This window comes from Equus przewalskii, chromosome X, assembly GCF_037783145.1.
Source record: "Equus przewalskii isolate Varuska chromosome X, EquPr2, whole genome shotgun sequence".
In the NCBI taxonomy this organism is placed as follows: Eukaryota; Metazoa; Chordata; class Mammalia; order Perissodactyla; family Equidae; genus Equus; species Equus przewalskii.
The window spans coordinates 59,521,990-59,546,024 of record NC_091863.1 but is presented as its reverse complement, the minus strand read 5'-3'; the positions used below and the strand labels follow the sequence as shown (position 1 = coordinate 59,546,024).

The window sequence follows — 24,035 nt, the reverse complement described above, 5'->3', positions numbered from 1 at the left end:
GTTACTACCACTTCTCGGGTTGTCATTAATACATTTTTCTCTTCTGTATTCCTTCTTACCTGATAATAAATGGTGATCCAAGTTTCCTATACGAAGTAGGAAATTGAAAAATAAATTGCCCAAGAAACTTAGCAAGAAAATGAAAGAACTAGAATTCAAACACAAGTCTATGTAACTCCAAAGTCCATGCTCTTTTCACCTATAAATGAGGAGGCTAGATGATCTTCAATTTCCTTGAAAAACTAAAATTCTATTTTTGCGATTTGAGCAATGTGCAGCTTATAAATAAAAACACCTGAAAAGCATGAAATATTTCTAGTTTTTGAATCAAATTTTACTTCTATGTTTGTTTTTCCCCCTATATTTCTTATCTTCTCCCACACTAGTTTAAATTAAAAACAGTTTAGAGAATATATTTCTTTGGGTTTTTAGCAGGATTGACAATGAGTACATTCTAACATTTCGCCACTTTTAAAAGTCACTTTGGGAAAGGTCCTTGGCTAAAGTTTTAGCACACTGAAATTCCTTTTTATCCTTCCAGGAATTAATTTATATAAGGCATCACAATAAATTCAGGTTCGCCTGCTGCTCTGTCAGTGTGGGAGTCTTCAGATAGTTTACATTTTCATAACAACTCAACATAAAGATAATCAGAGGTGTTTGGGAGCTTGAACGGATTCTACCATTTTACAGAAACTGAAGTCAGAAAAGTGAAATGATTCATCAATTATCTTGAATTTCTAATAGGTCTGATTCACTACTCACAATATATTTTTGACTCAACTAAAAACTATTTATAATACATAATAAAAATCCCATTTATATTACATACATCTCAATACAAATTCTATTACTGATTGTTGAAAAAATAATGGGTATATGTTAATCAAGTAACACTCTACTTTGATGCTTCCATATAGGATATTGAAAACTAAAATACTGTAAGAGGAAGCCATCAAGCTCTATTAACACTTCTCCTATTTGACCAACCGAAATAAAGGTTGCCACTTAAAACTATTAAATCAATTTATGAACTGGCAAAAGGCAATTCTTAGAGACTAAGACAATAGCCCAAAACAGATCTAAAAATTCAAAAACTAAATATTTTAAAATGAAAAAGATGCAGAGATTTTGTTAGTTTTTTTAAGTTGTAGCATTGTCTTTCATGAACTAAACTATCTGTAAACTGAGTGCTTTGTCAGAATTTTCATTGCTAATATATTTTTATTTTGCTTCAAATATTATACAACTAATGCATAATTATTCATTATAAAAGTTTAAATACAAAGTTATACAAAGGAAATAGTGAAAGTTCCTCTTCACACCACTCTTCCACTGCAAGAGTTTTATGCTGAATTTGACCTTTCTTTGATCCTTGGGATAAAGTTCAACTAAATCAGAAACCCAAACCTCTTTGAATACCTGATTCTACATCTTCATGGATGGATGATTATTACCTAGGAATTTATATTAAACAAAATGCCTATATTTCTCTAATACAGTGTTTGGAAAACGTTATGTTCAATGCACTATCATTTGCCATACCAAAAGCTGGGAAACAAAAAAATTTCCAAATAGAAATAAAAAGATTGATCTCTATATGCTGATATAGAACAATATTTAAGATATATTTACTAAGTGAAAAAAGCAAGGCGCAGAACAATACGTATAGTATGCTTCCACTTATATAAAAAGGGGAAATGTATGTACATGTGTGTATATATATATGTATTTATATATGTGTGTGTATACACACACACACACACATATAGATATCCATGTAAATCATTTTATATTCACAGTCTATTTCTGGAAGGATACATACATAGCAAACTGATAACTGGTTTCCTTTGGGAGAAGGATTTTACCCTGTACATGTGTTACTTTTTCAATAATAAAAAAAAACAGCTAATTTTAAGGGGAGCAAGGAACGTATTCAGCCACAGGATGAATTTAGCAACTGTTGGCATCTAGGTGATCAGTTTTTTTTTTTGTTTTTTTTTTTTGAGGAAGATTAGCCCTGAGCTAACTGCTGCCAATCCTCCTCTTTTTGCTGAGGAAGACCGGACCTGAGCTAACATCCGTGTCCATCTTCCTCTACTTTATACATGGTACGCCTACCACAGCATGGCATGCCAAGCGGTACCATGTCCGCACCCAGGATCCGAACCAGTGAACCCCGGGCCGCCAAGAAGCGGAACATGCGAACTTAACCACTGCACCACCAGGCCGGCCCCTAGGTGATCGGTTTTTTAAAGGATAGTCTATATTAGGAGAATAGACTACAGCCTTTATCTGAGTAAAGGGAAAAAGCACTCAAAAAGTTAGCAGTATAAATTTCAAGGACAAAGTAATTTGTTAATAAAGCATTAACCTTTAGAGTCATTCAGTACTTATATCTAATTAAATTTGTTTTTACATGCCCACTTCCAAAAAGGCCAAACGATCCCAGAGAAAGACCTTCACATTATCTGCCCATTTTATTTTTTTCCCTGAACAGACCACTGACGTGATTAAATTGAACTTCAGGTTAATCCCTTTAAAGTCGATAGTCTTGACATTGACAGGAAAAACAAGAGTATTGCACTCATTTACAAACTTCAAAATTTAAGACACAATTCTCAAAACGTATCTAAATGCTGAAGGCTCAAAAGAAATAATCATATTCATTCTACTTATTCTTGACTATTCCTTGTCCTTAAATTCTGTTAATTAAAGCTTTAATCTGTTCCACCGTCGCAGTTTTTCAATAAAGCAACCCCACACAATTACAATACTTCATATCAGAGTTTTACTCCAAACACTACAGGAGCTGCTTGACTTAGTCGAAACAATGTCCTCTCCATATCTGGTTTCTAAATTGACTGCACATTAGTCTTAACTGTAATCTCAGAAACTATGATCCAGAAATTTTAAACCCTAAAATTCATTAAAAAGTGACCAATATTTATGTATTAACATGCTGAGCTGCATTCTGACTATAAATTATGTTTGGACAGGTACAATTTTCTATATGCTGTCTAGAAAGAGTGAATCCACCTTTTGTGGCCTCTGAAACTTACACATTTAGGGGCCTTCTTTAAGGAAAATAATAAAAACCTATAAATAAAATTCTGTACAAAAGTATTCTGAATGAGTAACAAAATTACAAGTCGCAAATTTTTAAAAGCTACTATATATCATACATCCATAAAAATAACTTTTTTATTAATAATGCCTGATACACTTCCATAATATTTTCTTTTCCTACATTTTTGACTGTATACTGTGATTGCTGCTTCATTTGAAAATGATTTTGTAAAATCATTTTCTACATAGAGAAAACAAAGATAATTCAGTCTTTCCTGCAGGTCAAAATATTTTTTGTTAATTATGGTTTAGAAAAGTTCTTTTCAACATCACAACTGGATACTGACAAAGTTTTAGAGCTGTTGTCAAATTTGGGAAAACTATCAAGTTTCTTTCATATATGAGCTATAAGATTACAGGGCATTTTAGAAAAGTTTACTTATGCAGTGACTAGTCTTAAATACTCTTTGAATTGATAACACTCATTTACCACTTTTACACTGGGCCCTACACCTTCATGTCATGACACTGGGTGAGCTGGCACCACGGGTGGTAGGGTACTGGAGACCATTCCTCCACCAGAATTCCTAGCAAAAACTTCACTATACACGGAAGTGACTAAGAACTATGTATAGCCAAATATCCTACTAACCCCAAACTACACATATTCCCAACTCAACCTCCCCTTAGTCAGATCCCCAAAATGCCCATGGCACATCCAATACCACCCAACACAAGGGGGAAGTCTAACATAAGGGGAGTCAAAGTGGAAATAGACAATGGACTTAAAGGATTATAGTTAAAATGTTTTACTTTTGCAAAAACACATAACCATGTGAACACATTGCTAAGACTCCTTCCACGGTCTCAAAAGGGGTCAATGCAAGTGAGGGGTTCTGAAACTTAAGCTTCATTAACTTCACAGTAAATGTGTCTCTGGGCCTAGAAGACTTAACATTTAGTAAAATATTTTTTAAAGGAAGGGAAAAAAAAGAAAGATCACTAATATACTCTATATCACATGGGCTTTTGACTGAAGGAGGAGAGGCAGAGCTGGAAAAGGCAGAGAAAGTGTACTTCCTTTTATTTTTAGCAATCGAATTATGAATGTGCCCTGGAAAGTGTAGCCTTAAGTATCTGTCACTGGGATCCATATAAATCACTGTTGATAACACAAAGTGCTTTCACATTATATCACTGCTACTTTTCCTTTACAACTTAAACCAATTCAGTTGCATTTCTCTGACCTTAAACAGGCCTTATTAAGCAGAGGTGAATTCTGAGAATATGCAGTGGAAATAGCAGCCTTACATATGAGTGGGGTGCAATAGGCTTTTTTGGAAAATCTACACAGAAATGTTCCTAAGGCACCCGGAGAAAAACTACGTGAACCAGTTTCTAGATGTTCAAAATAGCTTTACTGCAATTATCACGGACGCTTAATTAGTAAGATTCACCTTCTATTTTGGCCCCCAGCACAAGCCAGCTTGGATCGAGTGCAGGAGGTTTAATTGGTTTCATTTGAGGCTAAATCAAGTGCAGGTGTCATACTTATTACTCAGTGAAATTAAACAACTCATTTTGAAGGCTCTGGGACTGAAGGTCGCAGAGCTACTTTTGCCATCCTCTTTTCTAATCAAGAAACTGCAAAATATACATCTAATTTTCGGACAGTTACGATTAGTGAAAAAATTACAAAATGTTGTTAGAAATTTGAATATTTTGAAGATAAACTCATTTGACAAAACCTGCAGGATAGTAAATAAAACAGTTAGCTTACCTCTCGGGTTTCCCAACTTAGCTCCTGCCCCCAAGCCAATTAAAGGCAGCAGCATCCTCGCGAGGAAGGGGGAGGGCAGCAATGAGGAAGCCTTTAAAACTGGAGTTACGCCAAGGTAGATGGTGAATAGAAAAGAAAATCCTACTTTTGGAGCATGTGAAAGTGGAAAATTCATATCTAAGTATTCACATGAATGCCTACAGGTCAGAAAGCTTAGCAGACAGATTAGAAGGCATATTACACTATGTATGTAAAGCTTTGCTAGCCACAACCATCAACATAGTCTTAGCTGACCAGAGTGTGCAGTGTAGGCAACAACAAGAAACACTGCTTTCCCCCCATACAAATAGTAAAATGGATCTACAGTTTACTTTGTCCTCTCTGGTCAAGACGAATACGAAATTCAGACATCGAAAAAAGTCACCTACAGTTTCAGATATGGAAAAGAATTACCCACATACTAGCACCACACTTCACATGACTCTTGAATCAAGGAAGTTTTGTATCAAACTTCATAAAGAATCACTATGTGCCAATTAACCAATTTTTTATACTAAAAACAAGGCAAACTGAAGCCAATTTGCTCAAGATCTTATGAGAAGTCTGAATCAGAGACAAGAATACTGGAGAGACAAGAAAGTATAGATCCTGTACTTCACTGAAAAGCCAAACTATTTTGAAATCTCTAAAGAATAAATGGGTAAAAATTAATGTTTAGATTAAGAATAATTAAAAGGCAGAGCTCCCGTAAGTATTTGATCTGAAGAAACACAAAATATTCTAGTTCCAATTTAATGATTCATCCACTTAAAAATATAATGAGCTTCTGATTATTAGAAAGAACCCATCAGATCCCTAGTTTTAAATCTTATGCTAAATCTAATGTCCAGTTGGACAAAGCTCCCTTTAGAATATTAACATCTACTTTGGGTAGTGTATCAAAAAATTTATCTTTTGCATGTAGATCTGAACTAGTCAGAAGAAAACCATTCTAGGATCAATGTAAGCTGATCAAATTCCAAAGTTGCATTACCTTTCTACCATCACTGTATAAAAGCAAAATTATAGAAAACTTCCAGTAAATAGAACCACCACCAATATAAAGTTGTTTTAATGATGCTGAAAATTAAAATAATATATTAAAATAGTAAGTACATTACATACATGAGAACACAACTCAGTTAAAAATGACATATCTCAGGAGTGACTCGTTAAGCCCTGGCAGTGAAAATACACATGCTCAAGAGTCAGCAACTCATAGTACAGTATTTAAGAAAAAGCATCCATATATTACTGTCATTATAGTAGGAATCCCAAACTTCTGGCAAGAAGGAGATATTGCTATTTTCTTTGGACCCTTAGATACAAGTTAGACAGAAACAGGGGAGAATAGGTGGGGAATAAAACTGAAGGAAGCATGGGAAAGAGTGCTGAAATGAGCTACACTCCAAACAGTGCTAAGAATCCTGAAAAATGACAAGGAAAAACAGGGGTGAGGGGGCTAGCAAAAAGGCCTGGAAATGGTGTAGAAATATACTAGGGAATTCCAATTCACTACTCAGGGGACCTCTACCTTAACAAAGTACAACAGGCAGGAAGGCCTAGATCAACTCTTAGAAGCATCAGCAAAACACATTATCAAATTCAAATGATGAGAATGTCATGAAAATGAAGAGCAAGGATTCTCCTGGGTGATGGGTACAAGGGAGGTTCCTTGTATTAGGCTCTCCAGTTTTGTGTATGTTTGAAATTTTTCATTAAAAGTAAGTATTCTTTGACCAAATGGGGCTTATCCTGGGAATGCGTGGCTGGTACAATATTTGAAAATCAATGTATTTCACCATATTAACAGCCTAAAACGGAAAAATAATATGATAATCTCTAGATGTAGAAAAAGCACTTGAAAAAATTCAAAATCCATTCATGATTAAAAATAAAAACTCTCAGAAAACTAGGAACTTCCTTAACCTGATATGGGGCATCTACAAAAACCTTACAACTAACACAATGCTTCATGGTGAATGACTGAATGTATTCCCCCACGATCAGGAACATCTCCACCCTCACCATTCCTATTCAAAATTATCATGGAGGTTCTAGCCAGTTCGATAAAGCAAAAAAAACAAACAAAACACATACAGACTAGAAAGAAAGAAAACTGTTTTTATGCCCTGATGACATAACTGCTTATGTAGAAAATCCCAAGGACTGGAGTGAGGCGATACCTCATTGTAGTTGATCTGCATTTCCCTGATAGCTAATGATGTTGAGCATCTTTTCATATGCCTGTTGGCCATCTGTATATCTTCTTTGGAGAAATCTCTGTTCAGATCTTTTGCCCATTTTGCAACAACAATTTTGAACACAATTGTTGGAGAGGGTGTGGCGAGAAGGGAACCCTTGTTCACTGCTGGTGGCAGTGCAAACTGGTGCAGCCACTATGGAAAGCAATATGGAGTACCCTCAGAAAATTAAGGGTAGATCTACCATATGATCCAGCTATTCCACTGCTGGGTATTTATCCAAAGAACTTGAAAACACAAAGGCATAAAGATACTTGCACCCCTATGTTCATTGCAGCATTATACACAACAGCCAAGACTTGGAAGCAACCTAGGTGCCCATCAAGGGACGAATGGATAAAGAAGATGTGGTATTTATACACGATGGACTACTACTCAGCCATAAGAAATGACAAAATCCGGCCATTTGTGACAACATGGATGAACCTTGAGGGTATTATGCTGAGTGAAATAAGTCAGAAGGAGAAAGTCAAATACCATATGATCTCACTCATAAGTAGCAGATAAAAATGACAAAAGAAAAAAAGACACATAGCATTGGAGATTGGACTAGTGGTTACCATTGGGGAAGGGGGGAGGGGGGAGGCAAAAGGGGTGATTAGGGTCACACGTGAGGGGATGGACTATAATTAGTGTTCAGGTGGTGAACATGATGTAATGTATACAGAAGTTGAAATATGATGTACATCCGAAAAAAAATAAAAATTAAAAATAAAGAAAGAAAGAAAGAAAAATAATAAAATTGAGAAAGAAAATCCCAAGGAATCTACAAAAAAAGCTAATAGATTTAATAATTCAGTTTAGCAAAAAGCTCAGGACACAAAATCAACATACAAAAACCAATGGCATTTCTATATGGTTGTAATGAACAACTGAAATTGAAATTTAAAAAACAGTACCATTTAAACATCATTCAAAAACAAAGTATTTAAATATAAATCTAACAAAATATATGCAGGATCTGCATGTTGAAAACTATTTGTTGTTGTTAAGTGCCATCTAGTCAATTCCGACCCCTAGTGACCCTGTCTACAGCACAGCAGAACCCTGCCGGGTCTTCATCCCCTCTCCTTCCAGCACTATATGAGACAATGCTCCACTGCTATTCATAGGGTTTTCATGGCCAACTTTTCTGGAAGTTGGTAGCCAGGTCCTCCTTCTTAGTCTGGCTTAGTCTGGAAGCTCTGCTGAAACCTGTCCACCATGGGTGACCCTGCTGGTATTTGAAATACCAGTGCCTAGCTTTCAGCATCACAGCAACAGGCAGCAGCCACAGTATGACAACTGACAGTGAGTGGTGTGGTTCCCTGACAGGAAATGAACTGGGGAAGTGGCAGTGAGCACCAAATCTTAACCACTAGACCACAAGGGCTGGCTGCTGAAAACTATAGATCCCTGATAAAAGAAATCAAGGAATATCTAAATAAATGGAGAGATATATCATGTGTACAAATTAGAAAACCAAATATTAATAAGAAACTAATTCTATCCAGATGAATCTACAGAATCAACACAATCCTAGTCAAAATCTCAGCAGATATTTTTGTAGAAATTTATAAACTGATGCTAAAATTTATATGGAAAAGGAAAGGAACTATAATAGCCAAAACAATTTTGAAAAAGAACAAAGTTAAGGAATCACACTGCCTGATTTTAAGATCTATTATAAAGTTACAATAATCAAGACTGTGTGGTATTCACTGGCCAAAGGACAGACACACGGATCAATGGAACAGAACAGAACATACGGAAATACACCCAAAATATATATGGTCAATTGATTTTCAACAAGGTGCACCTTCTCGATGGAGAAAGAACAGATGTTTCAACAAACGGTGCTGCTTGGAACAACTAGACATCTATGTAAGAAAAATTAACTTCAACTCATCTCTTACAACGTATACACATTAATTCAAAATGGATCATAGACCTAAATGTAAAACCTAAAATGATAAAACTTTTAGAAGAAGATGAAGGAGAAAAATCTTTGTGAACTTGGGTGAGGCCAAGATTTCTTAGATATGACACCAAAAACATGATCCATAAAGGAAAGAAGTGGACAAATTAGAATTCATCAAAAGTAAAAACTTCCACTCTGGAAAGGACACTTTTAAGAGAATGAAAGACAAGCCATAGGCTGGAAAACATATTTACAAAACACGTATCTAAGAGAAAAGTTATATCCAGAATATATAAAGAATAATCAAAACTGAATAATAAGAAAGCAAAAAGCCCAGCTAAAAATTTGACAAACGGTTTGACAGACATTTCACCAAAGAAGGTATACAAATGCCTAATAAAACACATGAAAAGATGTTCAACACATTAGCTATTAAGGAAATGAGAATTAGTGTGATACCACTACATACCCAGTAGAAAGTCTATAACTAAAATGACTGATAATACAAAGTGTCGGAGAGAATGTGGAAAAAGTGGAATTCTCAAACATTGCTGGGGGGGAAGACAAAATAGTACAGCCACCATGGTAAATCATTTGCCAGTGTCTCAAAAAGTTAAACATATACTTACCATGTGCTGGAACAAATTCAATCCTAGGAATCTGCCCAAGAGAGACTAAAACATATGTCCAGACAAAGACTTGTATGTGAACATTCAGAGCATTGCTTTTCATAATCACAAAAAAGTGGAAATAATCCAAATGTCTCTCAATGAGTGAATGGGTAAACAAACTGTGGTACATCCACACAATGGAACACTCAGCAATAAGAAGGAAAGAACCAGTAATACATGCAACGGCATGGGTGGATCTCAAATGCATAATGCCAAAGTGAAGGCAGTCGGACTCAAAAGGCTATATACAATATGATTCCATTTATATGGCAGTTTTTAAAAAAGCAAAACTTACAGGGACAAAAAATAAGTCAGTGGTTATGAGGGTCTAAAAGTAAGGGGGAAAGATGACTTCAAAGTAGGGTTACCAGATTTAGCAAATAAAAATGCAGGACATCTGGTTAAATTTAGATTTCACTGGGTTTTAAATTTAAACTCTGGGGGTGGGACCCAGCAATTCATGTTTCCCAAGCCTCTAGGGGATTCTCACGCTGCGGTTTGAGAACCACTGCTCACTATACCTGTCACTGGCAAAAAGACCCATAGGAAGCTAATATAAAGAGAAAGGGGCGATTGAGCCTATTCGATCAATCAATTCACCATCATCAAATATTAACTAACAGCCAAAGGGTGTCTGGTAGGTTCTCTGAGAAGAGACTATAACACTGATTCTCAACTGGGGGCAATTTTGCCCCCTGGGGACATTTGGCAATGTTTGGAAACATTTTTGGTTGTCACAAGTGGGAGGAGAGGCTACTGGCATCTGGTAGGTAGAGGCCAGGGATGCTGCGAACCATCCTCCAAGGCTCCAAGGCATAGAACAGCCCTCCACAACAAAGAATTATCCAGGCCAAAATGTCAACAGTGCTGAGGTTGAGAAACCTCGACTGTAGCATAAAGATTAATCAAAACATTGTTTTTTACTCCAAAGGCTTTAAAATCAAACCCAATTTTATGAACATGGAAATAAAAAGATAATGACAAGTAAAACATAATTCAAGGTTTCTCATACTCAGAAATACTAGAATTATTCTGAGGAGAATTTATAGACTAGTGATACAGAGCTAAACAGCAATTTGGTAGTAGAAGGCACCTTTATGCTGAAATACCAGGCTGCTTTTTTCAAAAGTTACATGAGAGAATAAATTGGAGATGCCAAGTTTGAGAACTATATGCAAATTAAAATGCATCTGTAGACAATGTATGACCAGAAAATACACTGGCCCAAGAATCATGGAACTTGAGTTCTAGTTTTGCTTTGGTGTTAGGTAGCTGTGTAATTTAGCACAAGTGACTTCATTATCTGGGCTTCAGTCTGCTGATCTGATCTGTAAAATGAGGGGGTTAGACTATTTAAGTCATATCGAAGACCCCTTGCAGCTTTAACATACTAGGCCTATGTCAAAAAATGAGCACAGGAAACATTCGAGTATAGTTTTTACAGGATATGAGGGGGCATGGTATCATTATGTTTCCTTTGGGGTAGTCTTGTGTTGACTTTGGTACTTTTGGTTCTTGTGTTTAGAAGGTGCTAAACAATGCTGCTTACCTTTTCTTATTTATTTATAATAGTTATATTAATAATTCATGTTCATTGCAGAAAGAATATACAGATAAACTACTCTTTTTTACTAAGTAAGATTCTGAGATGAATTATAGCAAGAATGTGCTAAGATGGTCTAACAAAAGTCAATTTTATTTTTGTAATTACTCAAGTGAAAATGTTTAGAAAGTGCTGTTACAACTTGTGTGCATATGCTTAAGGAAGATTACATTATTATTTAACATAATAATTGTCATGCTAAAAAAGAGAAAGACATTCCACAACCCTTTCTCAGAGAACATATATTTTAGTTCAGTATGAAATTAAGAGTAATAAAAAGTCTATCAGCATCTCTATACTTACAAAACATAAATCTATAAATATACAACTATAATAATGCCAAGATTCCATCTTCAGATGTTTTTAAATTGAAAAAATACATAATTTCTTATTTGTTTATAAAAAGAGAAGTGAATGGGCCAAAAAAAACCTTATTTAGCTTTAGGGTTAGAAGTATGATAGCCTTTATTGCCAAACGTGTCAGCGTGTCTGCTTCTCTTTCAGTGTTAGAAGAATTCCAAATAATAGCATTTGACTTCACTAATTTCCAAAGAGTAACTTACTTTAATGTGATGGACACCACTCAGTTTTCCAATCTGCTGCTCAATCGTCCAAACACAGGAACTACACGTCATCCCCTCAACAGAGATGGTGACAGAATTCACATCCACACTTGGATCCATTTTGCTTTCTTTACATTCCTATTAGAAACAATGAACTCATTAATTTCTGCCATGAAAATAATTCTTCCTCAACTTTCTCCCCACCTCCCCAATTGAAAATATACCTCTAATAAGATATGGTCAGCATTCTGTACTCTCACCTCATTTTACTCCCACCTTGGGGCCTTTGCTTTAGCTATTCCTTTGGTTTCGGACTTTCTTCTTCCAGATATCTGCATAGCAAATGTCTTCACCTCTTTCAGCTCTTTACTCAAATCTAACCTTTTTAATGTGTCATACACTGACCACGCTGTTTAAAATTGCAACCCACATCCCTTCCACATGCACATACTCTGATTCCCCTTATCTCTGCTCTACTTTTTTCTTTTCTTCGTAGAACTTATCACCTTTTAATATACTCCATAATTTACTGATTATGTTTATTCCTTATCATCTGACTTCCTGTGGTGGTTTTAAAATGTATTCACAAATTCTTCCCTATTCCTTCCTTCAAGAAGTGGAATTTAACTCCTTTCCCCTTGAGTGTGGCCTGGACTCAGTGACTTGCTTCCAACAACTAGAACGTGGTGGAAGCGACAAGGTGTGATTTCCAAGACTAGGTCATAAAAGGCACTACGGGAAAGAGGGAAAAAGTCCTTGTGGCTTCCTTCTTGTCCTCTCTCTTGAATTACCCGATCTGCAGGAAGCAACCTGCCATGTCATGAGGACATTCAAGCAGCCTTATGGAGAGATTCATGTGACAAGAAATTGAGGCCTCCTGTCAACAACCAGCAAAGACCTGAAGCCTCCTGCCAACAGCCAGATGAGTGAATCATCTTGGAAGCTGATCCTTCAGACTCAGTTAAGCCTCTAGATGCCTGCAACCCCAGCCGACATATTGACTACAACCTCATGAGACCCTGAGTCTGAACGATCCAGCTAAATTACTCCAAAATTCATGACCCACAGAAACTGTGAGATAATAAATGTTTTGAGCCACTAAATTTTACGGTAATTTGTTACACTGAAATAATTAATGATTATACTTCCTACCAGAATGAAAATTCCATGAAGGCAGGAATCTGCTTTTTTCACTGATATTGGTTTGAACCAAATGAAATTGCCATTGTTGCATATCAAAATAGTCGAATATTGGCAATTTCATATAGATCAACCTAATATATCCTATGGAACATGGTGAGGGGAACTGAGTGGGAATAGGGTAGGAAATAAGGTGAAAAAAGAATTATCAGTGTATAAAATTTTTTACTTTTTTAAATTGAGATATAACTGACATAAAACATTGTGTAAGTTTAAGGTGTACAGTGTGTTGGTTTGATACATTTATATACTGCAATATGATTATCACTGTTAGCAAACATCTCTATCACATCACTTAATTATCATTTTTTTGCGGTGAGAACAATTAATATCTAGCCTCTTTTGTATCCTTTGAATTTTGTACCACGAGAATTTATTATCTATTCAAACACAGACAAAGACACACATACATATGCACACAAAAGCATGATGGACCTGAAATACTAGAATACAATAAGATGTATATGAGTTTGTAGTTGAGGCATTCTAAGATCTTTGGTCTTGTCTAGAATGTATACAGAGAAAGAGATAAACCTTAGATTTTGTTAAGAATAACATGTTAAAACTTTAAGGGTGAGGGTGACATCAGCATTATGGTGGAGTGAGCTTTCCCCATAAACTCTCCCCTCAAAGATACAATGAAAAGGACATTCATATTCCAACAGAGGACATCACACAACACAAAAGATGTCTCAGAGACCCACACAGCCATACATAGGAAGGTGGAGGTGCTGGAGGTCCCCCACCAAGGAAGTGGAATGAGGTAAGAGAATGCTTCTCTTCCTCCTCAAAGGACAGCAACCCAGGGATTGTGCACAGCCTCTGAGAGGAAAGCAGGGAGGGAGCAGTGGCCCTCTGCAGGAACACCATAGATATCCGAGGTCCCTCGCAGCCCAGGGGAAAGCCTCCCACAGAGGTGACTAGCTATTGCAGGGGTGTCTTCATCAAGCCAACACCTCAGGAGAGCAGATAGCAAGGGCAGACTGAGAAGCCCCCAAGGTTGGGCAGGAGAAAGAAAGCACCCCTCCCCCCAACCTGGGGCCCAGGCCCAGCATCTGGGAGCTGTCCCATGGATCACAGTGGGCTCAGAATATGCAGCTCTTGACTCTCACCCAGTAGCGACAGGCGGAAGCAGTGATCAAATACTACTACAATGTGGAAGCACAAATCCATGCTGCCTAGCAGTATGAAAAAATATATTAAATCTCCAGACCGGAAAGAAAATGACAATCACCCAGAAATCAATCATGAAGACACAGAAATCTATAATCTAAATGATGGAGAATTCAAAATAGCTATCATTAAAAAACTCAACAAGTTAAGAGAATGCAGATAGACAATTCAACGAGTTCAGGAGCTACTTCACAAAAGAGATTGAAACTATAAAGAAAAACCAATCAGAAATACTGGAGATGAAAAGCACAATGGGTAAGATAAAGCAGAATATGGATTGCCTGAACAGCAGAGCTGATATCATGAAGGAAGGAATCAGCAACATTGAGGATAAAAATATAGAAATGCTTCAGATGGAGGAGGAGAGAAAACTAAGACTAAAAAGAAATGAAGAAAGTCTCCAAGAAATATCCAATTCAATTAGAAAATGCAACATAAGGATTATAGGTATTCAAGAGGGAGAAGAGGAGAATGGAGCAGAAAGCTTGTTCAAAGAAATAAGTGGAGAACTTCCCAAACCTGGGGAAGGAGATGGACATCCACATAAAAGAGGCTATCAGATCTCCTAACTATCTCAATGTAAAAAGACCTACTGCAAGGCATATTGTAGTGAAGCTGGCAAAAATAAAATCACTGAGAAAGAAAAAAATACTATGGGCAGCAAGTCAGAAGAAAATAACTTACAAAGGAAACCCTATCAGGCTTTCAGTAGAAACCTTACAAGCTAGGATAGAGTGGAATGACATATTTGAATCTTTGAAAGACAAAAACTTTCAGCCAAGAATACTCTATCCAGCAAAAATATCCTTCAGATATAATTGAGAAATAAAAACTATCCCAGATAAGCAAAAGCTAAGGGAGTTCATTGCCACAAGATCCTCCCTACAATAAATCCTCAAGAGGACCCTCATACCGGAAAAAAAAGAAGCAAAGAGTTATAAAGCCCTGAGTAAGGAGATAAATAGGTAGACAAAATCAGAAAATTGTAGCTATCCATCAGATCAGTTTAGCAAATACTCAAGTAAAACATTAAAGATAAAGGGAAGGAAAACACCAAAAACAAAGAAAAGCTTGTCATTTTAACCACAAACTCACAACACAAGATGGAATAAGATGTGACAAAAACAACTTAGCAGGGGAAGAGGAAAGGAACTGAATCAGCTTAGTCTAAGGAAACAAGAGGTCATCAGAAATTGGACTATCTCATCTACGAGATCTGGCATACAAACCTCACTGTAACCACTAAACAAAAAAGTAAAACAGAGACACAAATGACAAATAAAGAGAAAACTAAGAAATCCAGCATAAAAAACTACCTAACTGAATTGGTAGTCCAAAATGCACAGGACAGGAAACAAAGGAAATGTACGAGAACTGGAAAACAAGCAAAAAATGGTAGCATTAAGCCCTCATCAAAAATCAGTCTAAATGTAAATGGAGTGAATTCTCCAATAAAAAGACACAGAGTGGTGAGATGGATTAAAAAACAAGACCCAACAATATTCTGCCTCCAGGAAACACACCTCAGCTCCAATGACAAACACAGACTCAGAATGAAGAGATGGATGACGATACTACAAGCTAATTGCAAACAAAAGAAAGTAGGTGTTGCCACACTTATACAAAGTAGACTTCAAGAAGAGAGATAAAGAGAGACAAAAAGGGGCAGTATATAATGATCAAAAGGATACTCTACCAAGAAGATGTAACACTTATAAATATATATGTACCCAACAGAGGAGCACCAAAGTACATAAAGCAACTATTAACAAATCTAAAAGGAGACGTTAACAACAACACAATAATAGTAGGGGAACTCAACACTCCACTGACATCAATGGATAGATCATCCAGACAGAAAGTCACCAAGGAAACAGTGGAATTAAATGAAAAACTACATCAGATGGACTTAATAGTTATATATCGAACACTCTATCCAAAAACAGCAGAATACACATTCTTCTCAAGTGCACACGGAACACTGTCAAGGACAGATCATATGCTGGGAAACAAGGCAACCGTCAATAAATTTAAGAAGATTGAAATAATAACAAGCATCTTTTCCGACCACAATGCTATGAAACTAGAAATTAACTACAAGAAGAACGCTGGGAAAGGGACAAAGATATGGAGACTAAACAACATGCTACTGAACAACTATTGGATCACTGAAGAAATTAAAGGAGAAATCAAAAAATATCTGGAGACAAATGAAAATGAAAACATACCATACCAACTCATATGGGATGCAGCAAAAGCAGTACTAAGAAGGAAAATCACTGCAATACAGGCTCATCTTAACAAACAAGAAAAATCCCAAACAATCTGAAACTACACCTAACTGAATTAGAAAAACAAGAATAAACAAAGCCCAAACTCAGCAGAAGGAGGGAAATAATAAAAATCAGAGCAGAAATAAATGCAATTGAAACAAAAAAGACAGTAAAAAGGATTAATGAAACAAAGAACTGGTTCTTTGATAAAATAAACAAAACTGACAAACCTCTAGTCAGACTTAACAAAGAAAAAAAGAGAGAAAGCTCAGATAAACTTATAAACAAAAGAGAAGAAATCATAATGGATAACACAGAAACACAAAGGATTCTAAGAGAATACTATGAAAAACTATTTGCCAAAAGATTGCAAAATCTAGAAGAAACGGATAAATTCTTAGACTCTTACAACCTCTCAAAGCTGAATCAAGAAGAAATAATCTGAATAGATCAATCACAAGTAAACAGATTGAAAGAGTAATCAGAAGCATCCCAAAAAATAAAAGTCCAGGACCAGATGGATTCCCTGGTTAATTCTACCAAACATTCAAAGAGAATTTAATACTTATCCTTCTCAAACTATTCCAAAAAGTTAGGGAAGACAGAACACTTCCTAATACATTCTATGAAGCCAACATCACCCTGATACCAAAGGCTGACAAGGACAAGACAAAAAAGGAAAACTACAGGCCAATATCGCTGATGAACATCAAGGCAAAAATCCACAACAAAATATTGGCAACCGAAATACAGCAACACATCAAAAAGATCATACACCATGATCAAGTGGGATGCATACCAGGAACACAGGGATGGTTCAACATCCACAAATCAATCAATGTGATACACCACATTAACAAAATGAGGAATAAAAATCACATGATCATCTCAAGAGATGCAGAGAAAGCATCTGAAAAGATGTAAGAGCCATTTATCATTAAAAAAAAGTCTCAACAAAATGGGGATAGAAGGAAATTATCTCAGCATAGTAAAGGTCATATATGACAACCCACAACCAACATCATATTCAACGTGAAAAAACTGAATGCCATCCCTCTGAGAACAGGAACAAGACAAGGGTGCACACTCTCACCAATGTTATTCACACAGTACTGGAGGTTTTAGCAAGAGCAATTAGGGAAGAAAAAGGAATAAAAGGAACCATAATAGGCAATGAAGAAGTGAAACTCTCTGTTTGCAGATGACATGATTTTATATATAGAAAACCCTAAAGAATCCATCAGAAAACTATTAGAAATAATCAACAACTACAGCAAAGCTGTAGGGTGCAAAATCAACTTACAAAAATCAGTTCCATTTCTATACACCAGTGTCGAACTAGTAGAAAGAGAAGTCAGGAATGCAATCCCATTTACAACTGCAACAAAAAGAATAAAATATCTAGGAATAAATTTAACCAAGGAGGTAAAAGACCTATACAATGAAAACTATAAGACATTATTGAAAGAAATCGATGATTACATAAAGAAATTAAAAGAGATTCCATGCACATGGATCAGAAGAATAAATACGGTTAATATGTCCATACTACCCAAAGCAATCTACAGATTCAGTGCAATCCCAATCAGAATCTCAATGACAGGGGCTGGCCCCGTGGCCGAGTGGTTAAGTTCACGTGCTCCGCTGCAGGCGGCCCAGTGTTTCGTTGGTTCGAGTCCTGGGCGTGGACATGGCACTGCTCATCAAACCACGCTGAGGCAGCGTCCCACGTGCTACAACTAGAATGACCCACAACGAAGACTATACAACTATGTACTGGGGGGCTTTGGGGAGAAAAAGGAAAAAGATAAAATCTTTAAAAAAAATTTTTAAAAAAAGAATCTCAATGACATTCTTCATGGAAATAGAACTAAGAATCCTAAACTTCATATGGGGCAAAAAAGACCCCAAATAGCTAAAGCAACCCTGAGAAAAAAGAACAAAGCTGGAGGCATCACAATCCCTGATTTCAAAATGTACCACAAAGTTACAGTAATCAAAACGACATGGTACTGGTACAAAAACAGGCACACACATCAATGGAACAGAACTGAAAGCCCAGAAATAAAACCACACATCTACAGACAGCTAATCTTCGACAAAGGTGCCAAGAACATACACTAGAGAAAAGACAGTCTCTTCAATAAATGGTGTTGGGAAAACTGGACAGCCACATGCAAAAGAATGAAAGTAGACCATTATCTTACACCATACACAAAAAGAAACTCAAAATGGATCAAAGACTTGAAGGTAAGACCTGAAACTATACAACTTCTGGAAGAAAATGTAGGTAGTACACTCTTTGACCTCGATCCTAAAAGGATCTTTTCAAATACCATGCCTTCTCTGACAAGGGAAACATAAGAAAAAACAAACAAGTGGGATTTCATCAGACTAAGGAGCTTCTGCAAGGCAAAAGAAACTAGGATCAAAACAAAACAAGTCACCAGTTAGGAAAAAATATTTGCAAATCATATATCTGACAAGGGGTTAATCTCCATAATATATAAGGAACTCACACAACTGAACAACAAAAAAACAAACAACCCGATCAAAAAACAGGCAGAGGACATGCACAGACATTTTTCAAATGAAGATATACAGACGGCCATTAAACACATGGAAAAGATGTTCAACATCACTAATCATCAGGGAAATGCATATCAAAACTATACTAAGATACCACCTTACACCTGTTAAAATGGCTATAATCACTAAGACTAAAAATAACAAATGTTGGAGAGGTTGTGGAGAAAAGGGAACCCTCATACACTGCTGGTGGGAATGCAAACTGGTGCAGCCACTATGGAAAACAGTATGGAGCTTCCTCAAAAAACTAAAAATAGAAATACCATATGATCCAGCTATCGCACTACTGGGTATTTATCCAAAGAACTTGAAATCAACAATTCAAAGAGACTTATGCACCCCTATGTTCACTGCAGCACTATGCACAATAGCCAAGATGTGGAAGCAATCCAAGCGCCCACTGACTGATGATTGAATAACAACAATGTGGTATATGTACACAATGGAATACTACTCAGACAGAAAAAAACAAAATCATCCATTTGCAACAACATGGATGGACCTGGAGAGTATTACACTAAGAAAAATAAGCCAGATGGAGAATGACAAACACCATATGATTTCACTCATATGTAGAAGATAAACACACGGACAAAGAGAACAGTTCAGTCATTGCCAGGGGAAGGGTGCTGGGGGTGGGCACAGGGGTAAAGGGGCGCACTCATATGGTGACGGATAATTAATAACGTACAAGTGAAATTTCACAACGTTGTAGACTATTATGAACTCAATAAAAAAAATTTGTAACAAAGAAAAGAAATTTAAGGGTAACTGATAGGAGACTGGAAATAGAACGTGTAGCTTCCAAAACAGTAGAGAGAAGAGGGGAATAAAGAAAATTAAACTAAACCAATTATAAGAAAAGAAACAACAAATAACATATTTCTATAAAACTCTTGTTTAGAAGCTACTGTGAAATGATTATGATAAAAACACCACCAGAATCAGGCTTAAGAAATTATTCAGGAAAAAATAAAGAGACTTCCCAATGCATATCTGAAGGCCTCTCTTAGAGCACTGATGGGGAGGGAGAAATTTCCCTCCCACCCCTCTTGAGCTCTTTTGGCTCATCTAATAATTAAATTGACACATGACATTAACAGGAAAAAAATTTTTAATTCGTACATACGGAGGTCTCATAGAAATGGGACCCACGAATTGACCAAAGCAGGCTGTTTACATACTTTTTTAGACAAAGAAACAATTATTTGTGAAGAGTTGACAAAACCAAGGGTTTCTGCTTGGGGTAGCAAATTAATGAAGAGTAATAAAGTTTGTTTATACAGCTTCCTGTGCCCGGAACTCCCTATCTCCAGAGATAAGGATGCCCTCCACCCTCCCGGCATGGGGAGGATCCCTTCCCATGGGAGCTTTGTTTCCTGTTTTCAGGGGAACAAAGGAGGGTCAGAGTGTTCTTGATGCACTGGCTTTTTTTCAAGTAACTTTAATTCAAAATAATAAAAATGCCACTTTGGCATATTTTGGGGCAACCTACCCTGAGACCCGTCGCCACCATAGATTATTCATGTTTTGATAAAATAGAGGGTATTAATTAGAATATTTTGAATTCTATAAGAAAAATTACATTTGGAAGAATATATTAGCTCAGTGCCAAGAATTTACATTTGTCTTGCAAAGATTGCAAATTACATAGAAAATATCAAGTTTTGTAAAAGAAAGAGAAGAAGAATACTGAAGTAAAAGTAAAAGTGTCACCCAAACCAGTTTCGAGGGAAAAGAAGAAGGGCAGGAAACAACCAATTATTAAGACAGTATCCCAGAATTGAAGTAGAAATAAAAATACAAGTCTTGGGTCCGGTAATACTTATCCAATATTCATTAGGGGCTTCCTTGCCCTTGTATAAAGATTCTGCTGTGTGACCATAATCAAAAATCAAAGATATCAAAATGTTTCTTTAAGACTAATTTGCCAAAATTAACAATGGCCAACTACAGAACTCAAAAGCGGGTTTAAAAATACCATAATTTACATTGACTCCATTTTCCCCCAAAAGTCATTTCTTTTAAAAACGCTTAACTACAAAATAGAATTTTTTTAAAAAAAATCAAAGCACTATGTAAAAATATCTCTAGAAGGAGTCACAAAAAATTGGTAACATCAGTTACCTCCTGGGAGAAAAAGAGGGTGTGGGGTTGGAGGTTGAGGCAAGAGGAAACTTTTGCATTTTGAATTAGGAGAATATAAAAGCAATTCAAAATAAATAAAATTTACTTAAAAACTATGTAAACTAACATATTTCTTTGCAATTAATTTATTCCCAATGATATAAAAACAATTACTACATCATTTTAGCTTTGCTAAGCTCAGAGAAACAAACAGAAACTCCTGCTGAGCCACGCCCTCTGCTCCTAACAAAGCAAGATGATCAGTAGACTCCTCACTTCTTCCACTGGTTTCTGTGGAACTTTGAACAACTGCACCACCAATATAATTTCCAAATATCTAAAACCACAGAAGTTTCTCGGGGATAATTTATTTTCAAATGTTAATTGGTTTTCAGCATACACTTTTTCAGTATATATATTCTTTTTTGAGAGAGAATTTACACACTATAAAATTCACCCTTACAAGGTATACAGTTCAGTGGTTTTCAGTAATATTCACAAAGATGTGTAACCATAATTACTATGTAATTGCAGAACATTTTCATTACCCCTAAAAGAGGCCCCACACCCATCCGCAGTCACTCCCCAGTCCCCTCCACTCAGGGCCCCTGGCAAACACAAACCTACTTTCTATCTCTCCGGATTTGCCTATACTGGTCATTTCGTAAAAATGGATTCATTCAATACATGGTTTTGTGTCTGGAATTCTTTCCCTTGGCATAATATTTTCAAGGTTTAACACTATGTGGAACGTATCTGTACTTCATTGTTTTCACTTTCTTGATGGCATTCATTGAAATACAAAAACTTTCAATTATTATGAAGTCCAATTTATCTATTTTTTCTTTTGTTGCTTCTGTTTTTGGTGTCATATCTAAGAAACCATTGACATATTGAAAGCAATAATAGAAGATTTACTTCTATGTTTTCTTCTAAGAGTTTGGTAGTTTCAGCTCTTACACTTAGGTCTTTACATCCATTTTGAGTTCACGGTTGTACATGGTGTGCAGTAGGGATCCAACTTACATTCTTTTATATGTGGATGTCCAGTTCTCCCAGCACCATTGTTTGAACAGTTTTATTGAAATATATTTCACATTTAATAAAATTCACACATTTAAGGTGTAGAATTCAACAGGTGTTACTATATTCAGAGATATGTGCAACCATCACCACAGTCAATTTTAGAACATTTTCATCACCTCAAAAAGAAGCCCCGTACCCTTTACCTATCACATCTCCTAAGCACCCACCCCCAATGCTTGGCAACCACTAGTCTTGCTCTCTAAATAGATTTTCCTCTTCTGGACATTTCATACAAATGTAATCATATAATATGTGGTCTTTTGTGAATGGCTTCTTTCACTCAGCATGTTTTCAAGGTTCATCCATGTTCTAGGATGTGTCAGTACTTCCAGTCCTTTTTACAGATGAATAATATTCCATTGTATGGATATAACACATTTTGTTTATCCATTAGTCAGTTGATGGACATTTGGGTTGCTACTACCTTTTGGCTACTAAGAATAATGCGGCTATAAACATTCATGTACAAATTTTTGTGTTTTCATTTCTCTTGGGTAATACTTAAGAGTGAAACTGCTGGCTCATATGATGACTGTTTACTTGTTTAAGGGACTGCCACACTGTTTTCCAAAGCATTTGCACCATTTTACATTTCCACTAGCAGAGGATGAGGGTTCCAATTTCTCCGTCTCCTCACCAACACTTGTTATTATCTGATATTTTTATTTTAACAATCCTAGTAGATGTTAAGTGGTATCTCATTATGATTTTGATTTCCATTTCCCTGGTTATTAGTGATGTTGAACATCTTTTCATGTGCTTATTGGCTGTTTGTGTATCTTTTTTTAGAGAAATGTCTATGCAAGCCCTTTATTCATTTTTTAATAGGGTTTTTTGATATTGAGCTGTAGGCTTTCTTTATACATTCTGGTTATTAATGTCTTATCAGATATATGATTTCCAAATATTTTCTCCTATTCTGTGGGTTATCTTCCCATTCTCTTGAGTCTTTTGATGCTGAAAAGTTCTCAATTTTATTATTTTTTTTCAAGGAAGATCAACCCTGAGCTAACATCTGCTGCAAATCCTCCTCTTTTTGCTGCGGAAGACTGGCCCTGAGCTAACATCCATGCCCATCTTCCTCTACTTTATATGTGGGATGCCTACCACAGCATGGCTTGCCAAGTGGTGCCACGTCCACACCCGGGATCTGAACCGGCAAAACCCAGGCCACCGAAGCACAATGTGCACACTTAACCACTGTGCCACCGGGCCAGTCCCAAAAGTTCTCAATTTTGACAAAGTCCACTGTATCTATTTTTTTTTTTAAAGATTGGTACCTGAGCTAACAACTGTTGCCAATCTTTTATTTTTTTTCCTGATTTATCTCCCCAAATCCCCCCCAATACATAGTTGTATATCTTAGTTGCAGGTCCTTCTAGTTGTGGCCTGTGGGATGCCGCTTCAATGTGGCCTGACGAGCGGTGCCATGTCTGCGCCCAGGATCCGAACCGGTGAAACCCTGGGCCGCCGCAGCAGAGCGCGTGAACTTAACCACTCGGCCACGGGGCCAGCCCCTATTTTTTCTGTTGTTGCCTCTATTCAGTGTTTTAATTGAGACATAACTGACATATAAGATCATATTAGTTTTAGATGTACCACATAATGATTTGAGATATGCATATATTGCAAAATGATTAGCACCATAAGTTTAGTTAATATCCATAACCACACATAGTTATAAATTTTTTTCTTGTG

The 24,035-nt window shown here is 36.4% G+C and overlaps 1 protein-coding gene across 3 annotated transcripts in view; it reads right to left on the bottom strand.

The window, feature by feature from the left end:
* The window catches only part of ATP7A (ATPase copper transporting alpha), a 132,221-nt gene that overhangs the window by 56,418 nt on the left and 51,768 nt on the right, over positions 1-24,035 (bottom strand). For all 3 annotated transcript variants that reach the window (XR_011536195.1, XM_070605791.1, XM_070605792.1), the window contains exon 2: positions 11,890-12,027. Coding sequence is in view for 2 of the 3 variants with exons in the window: in XM_070605791.1 (XP_070461892.1) it covers positions 11,890-12,009 (120 nt within the window). In the remaining variant the exon portion in view is untranslated. The remainder of the gene's footprint in view (positions 1-11,889; positions 12,028-24,035) is intronic.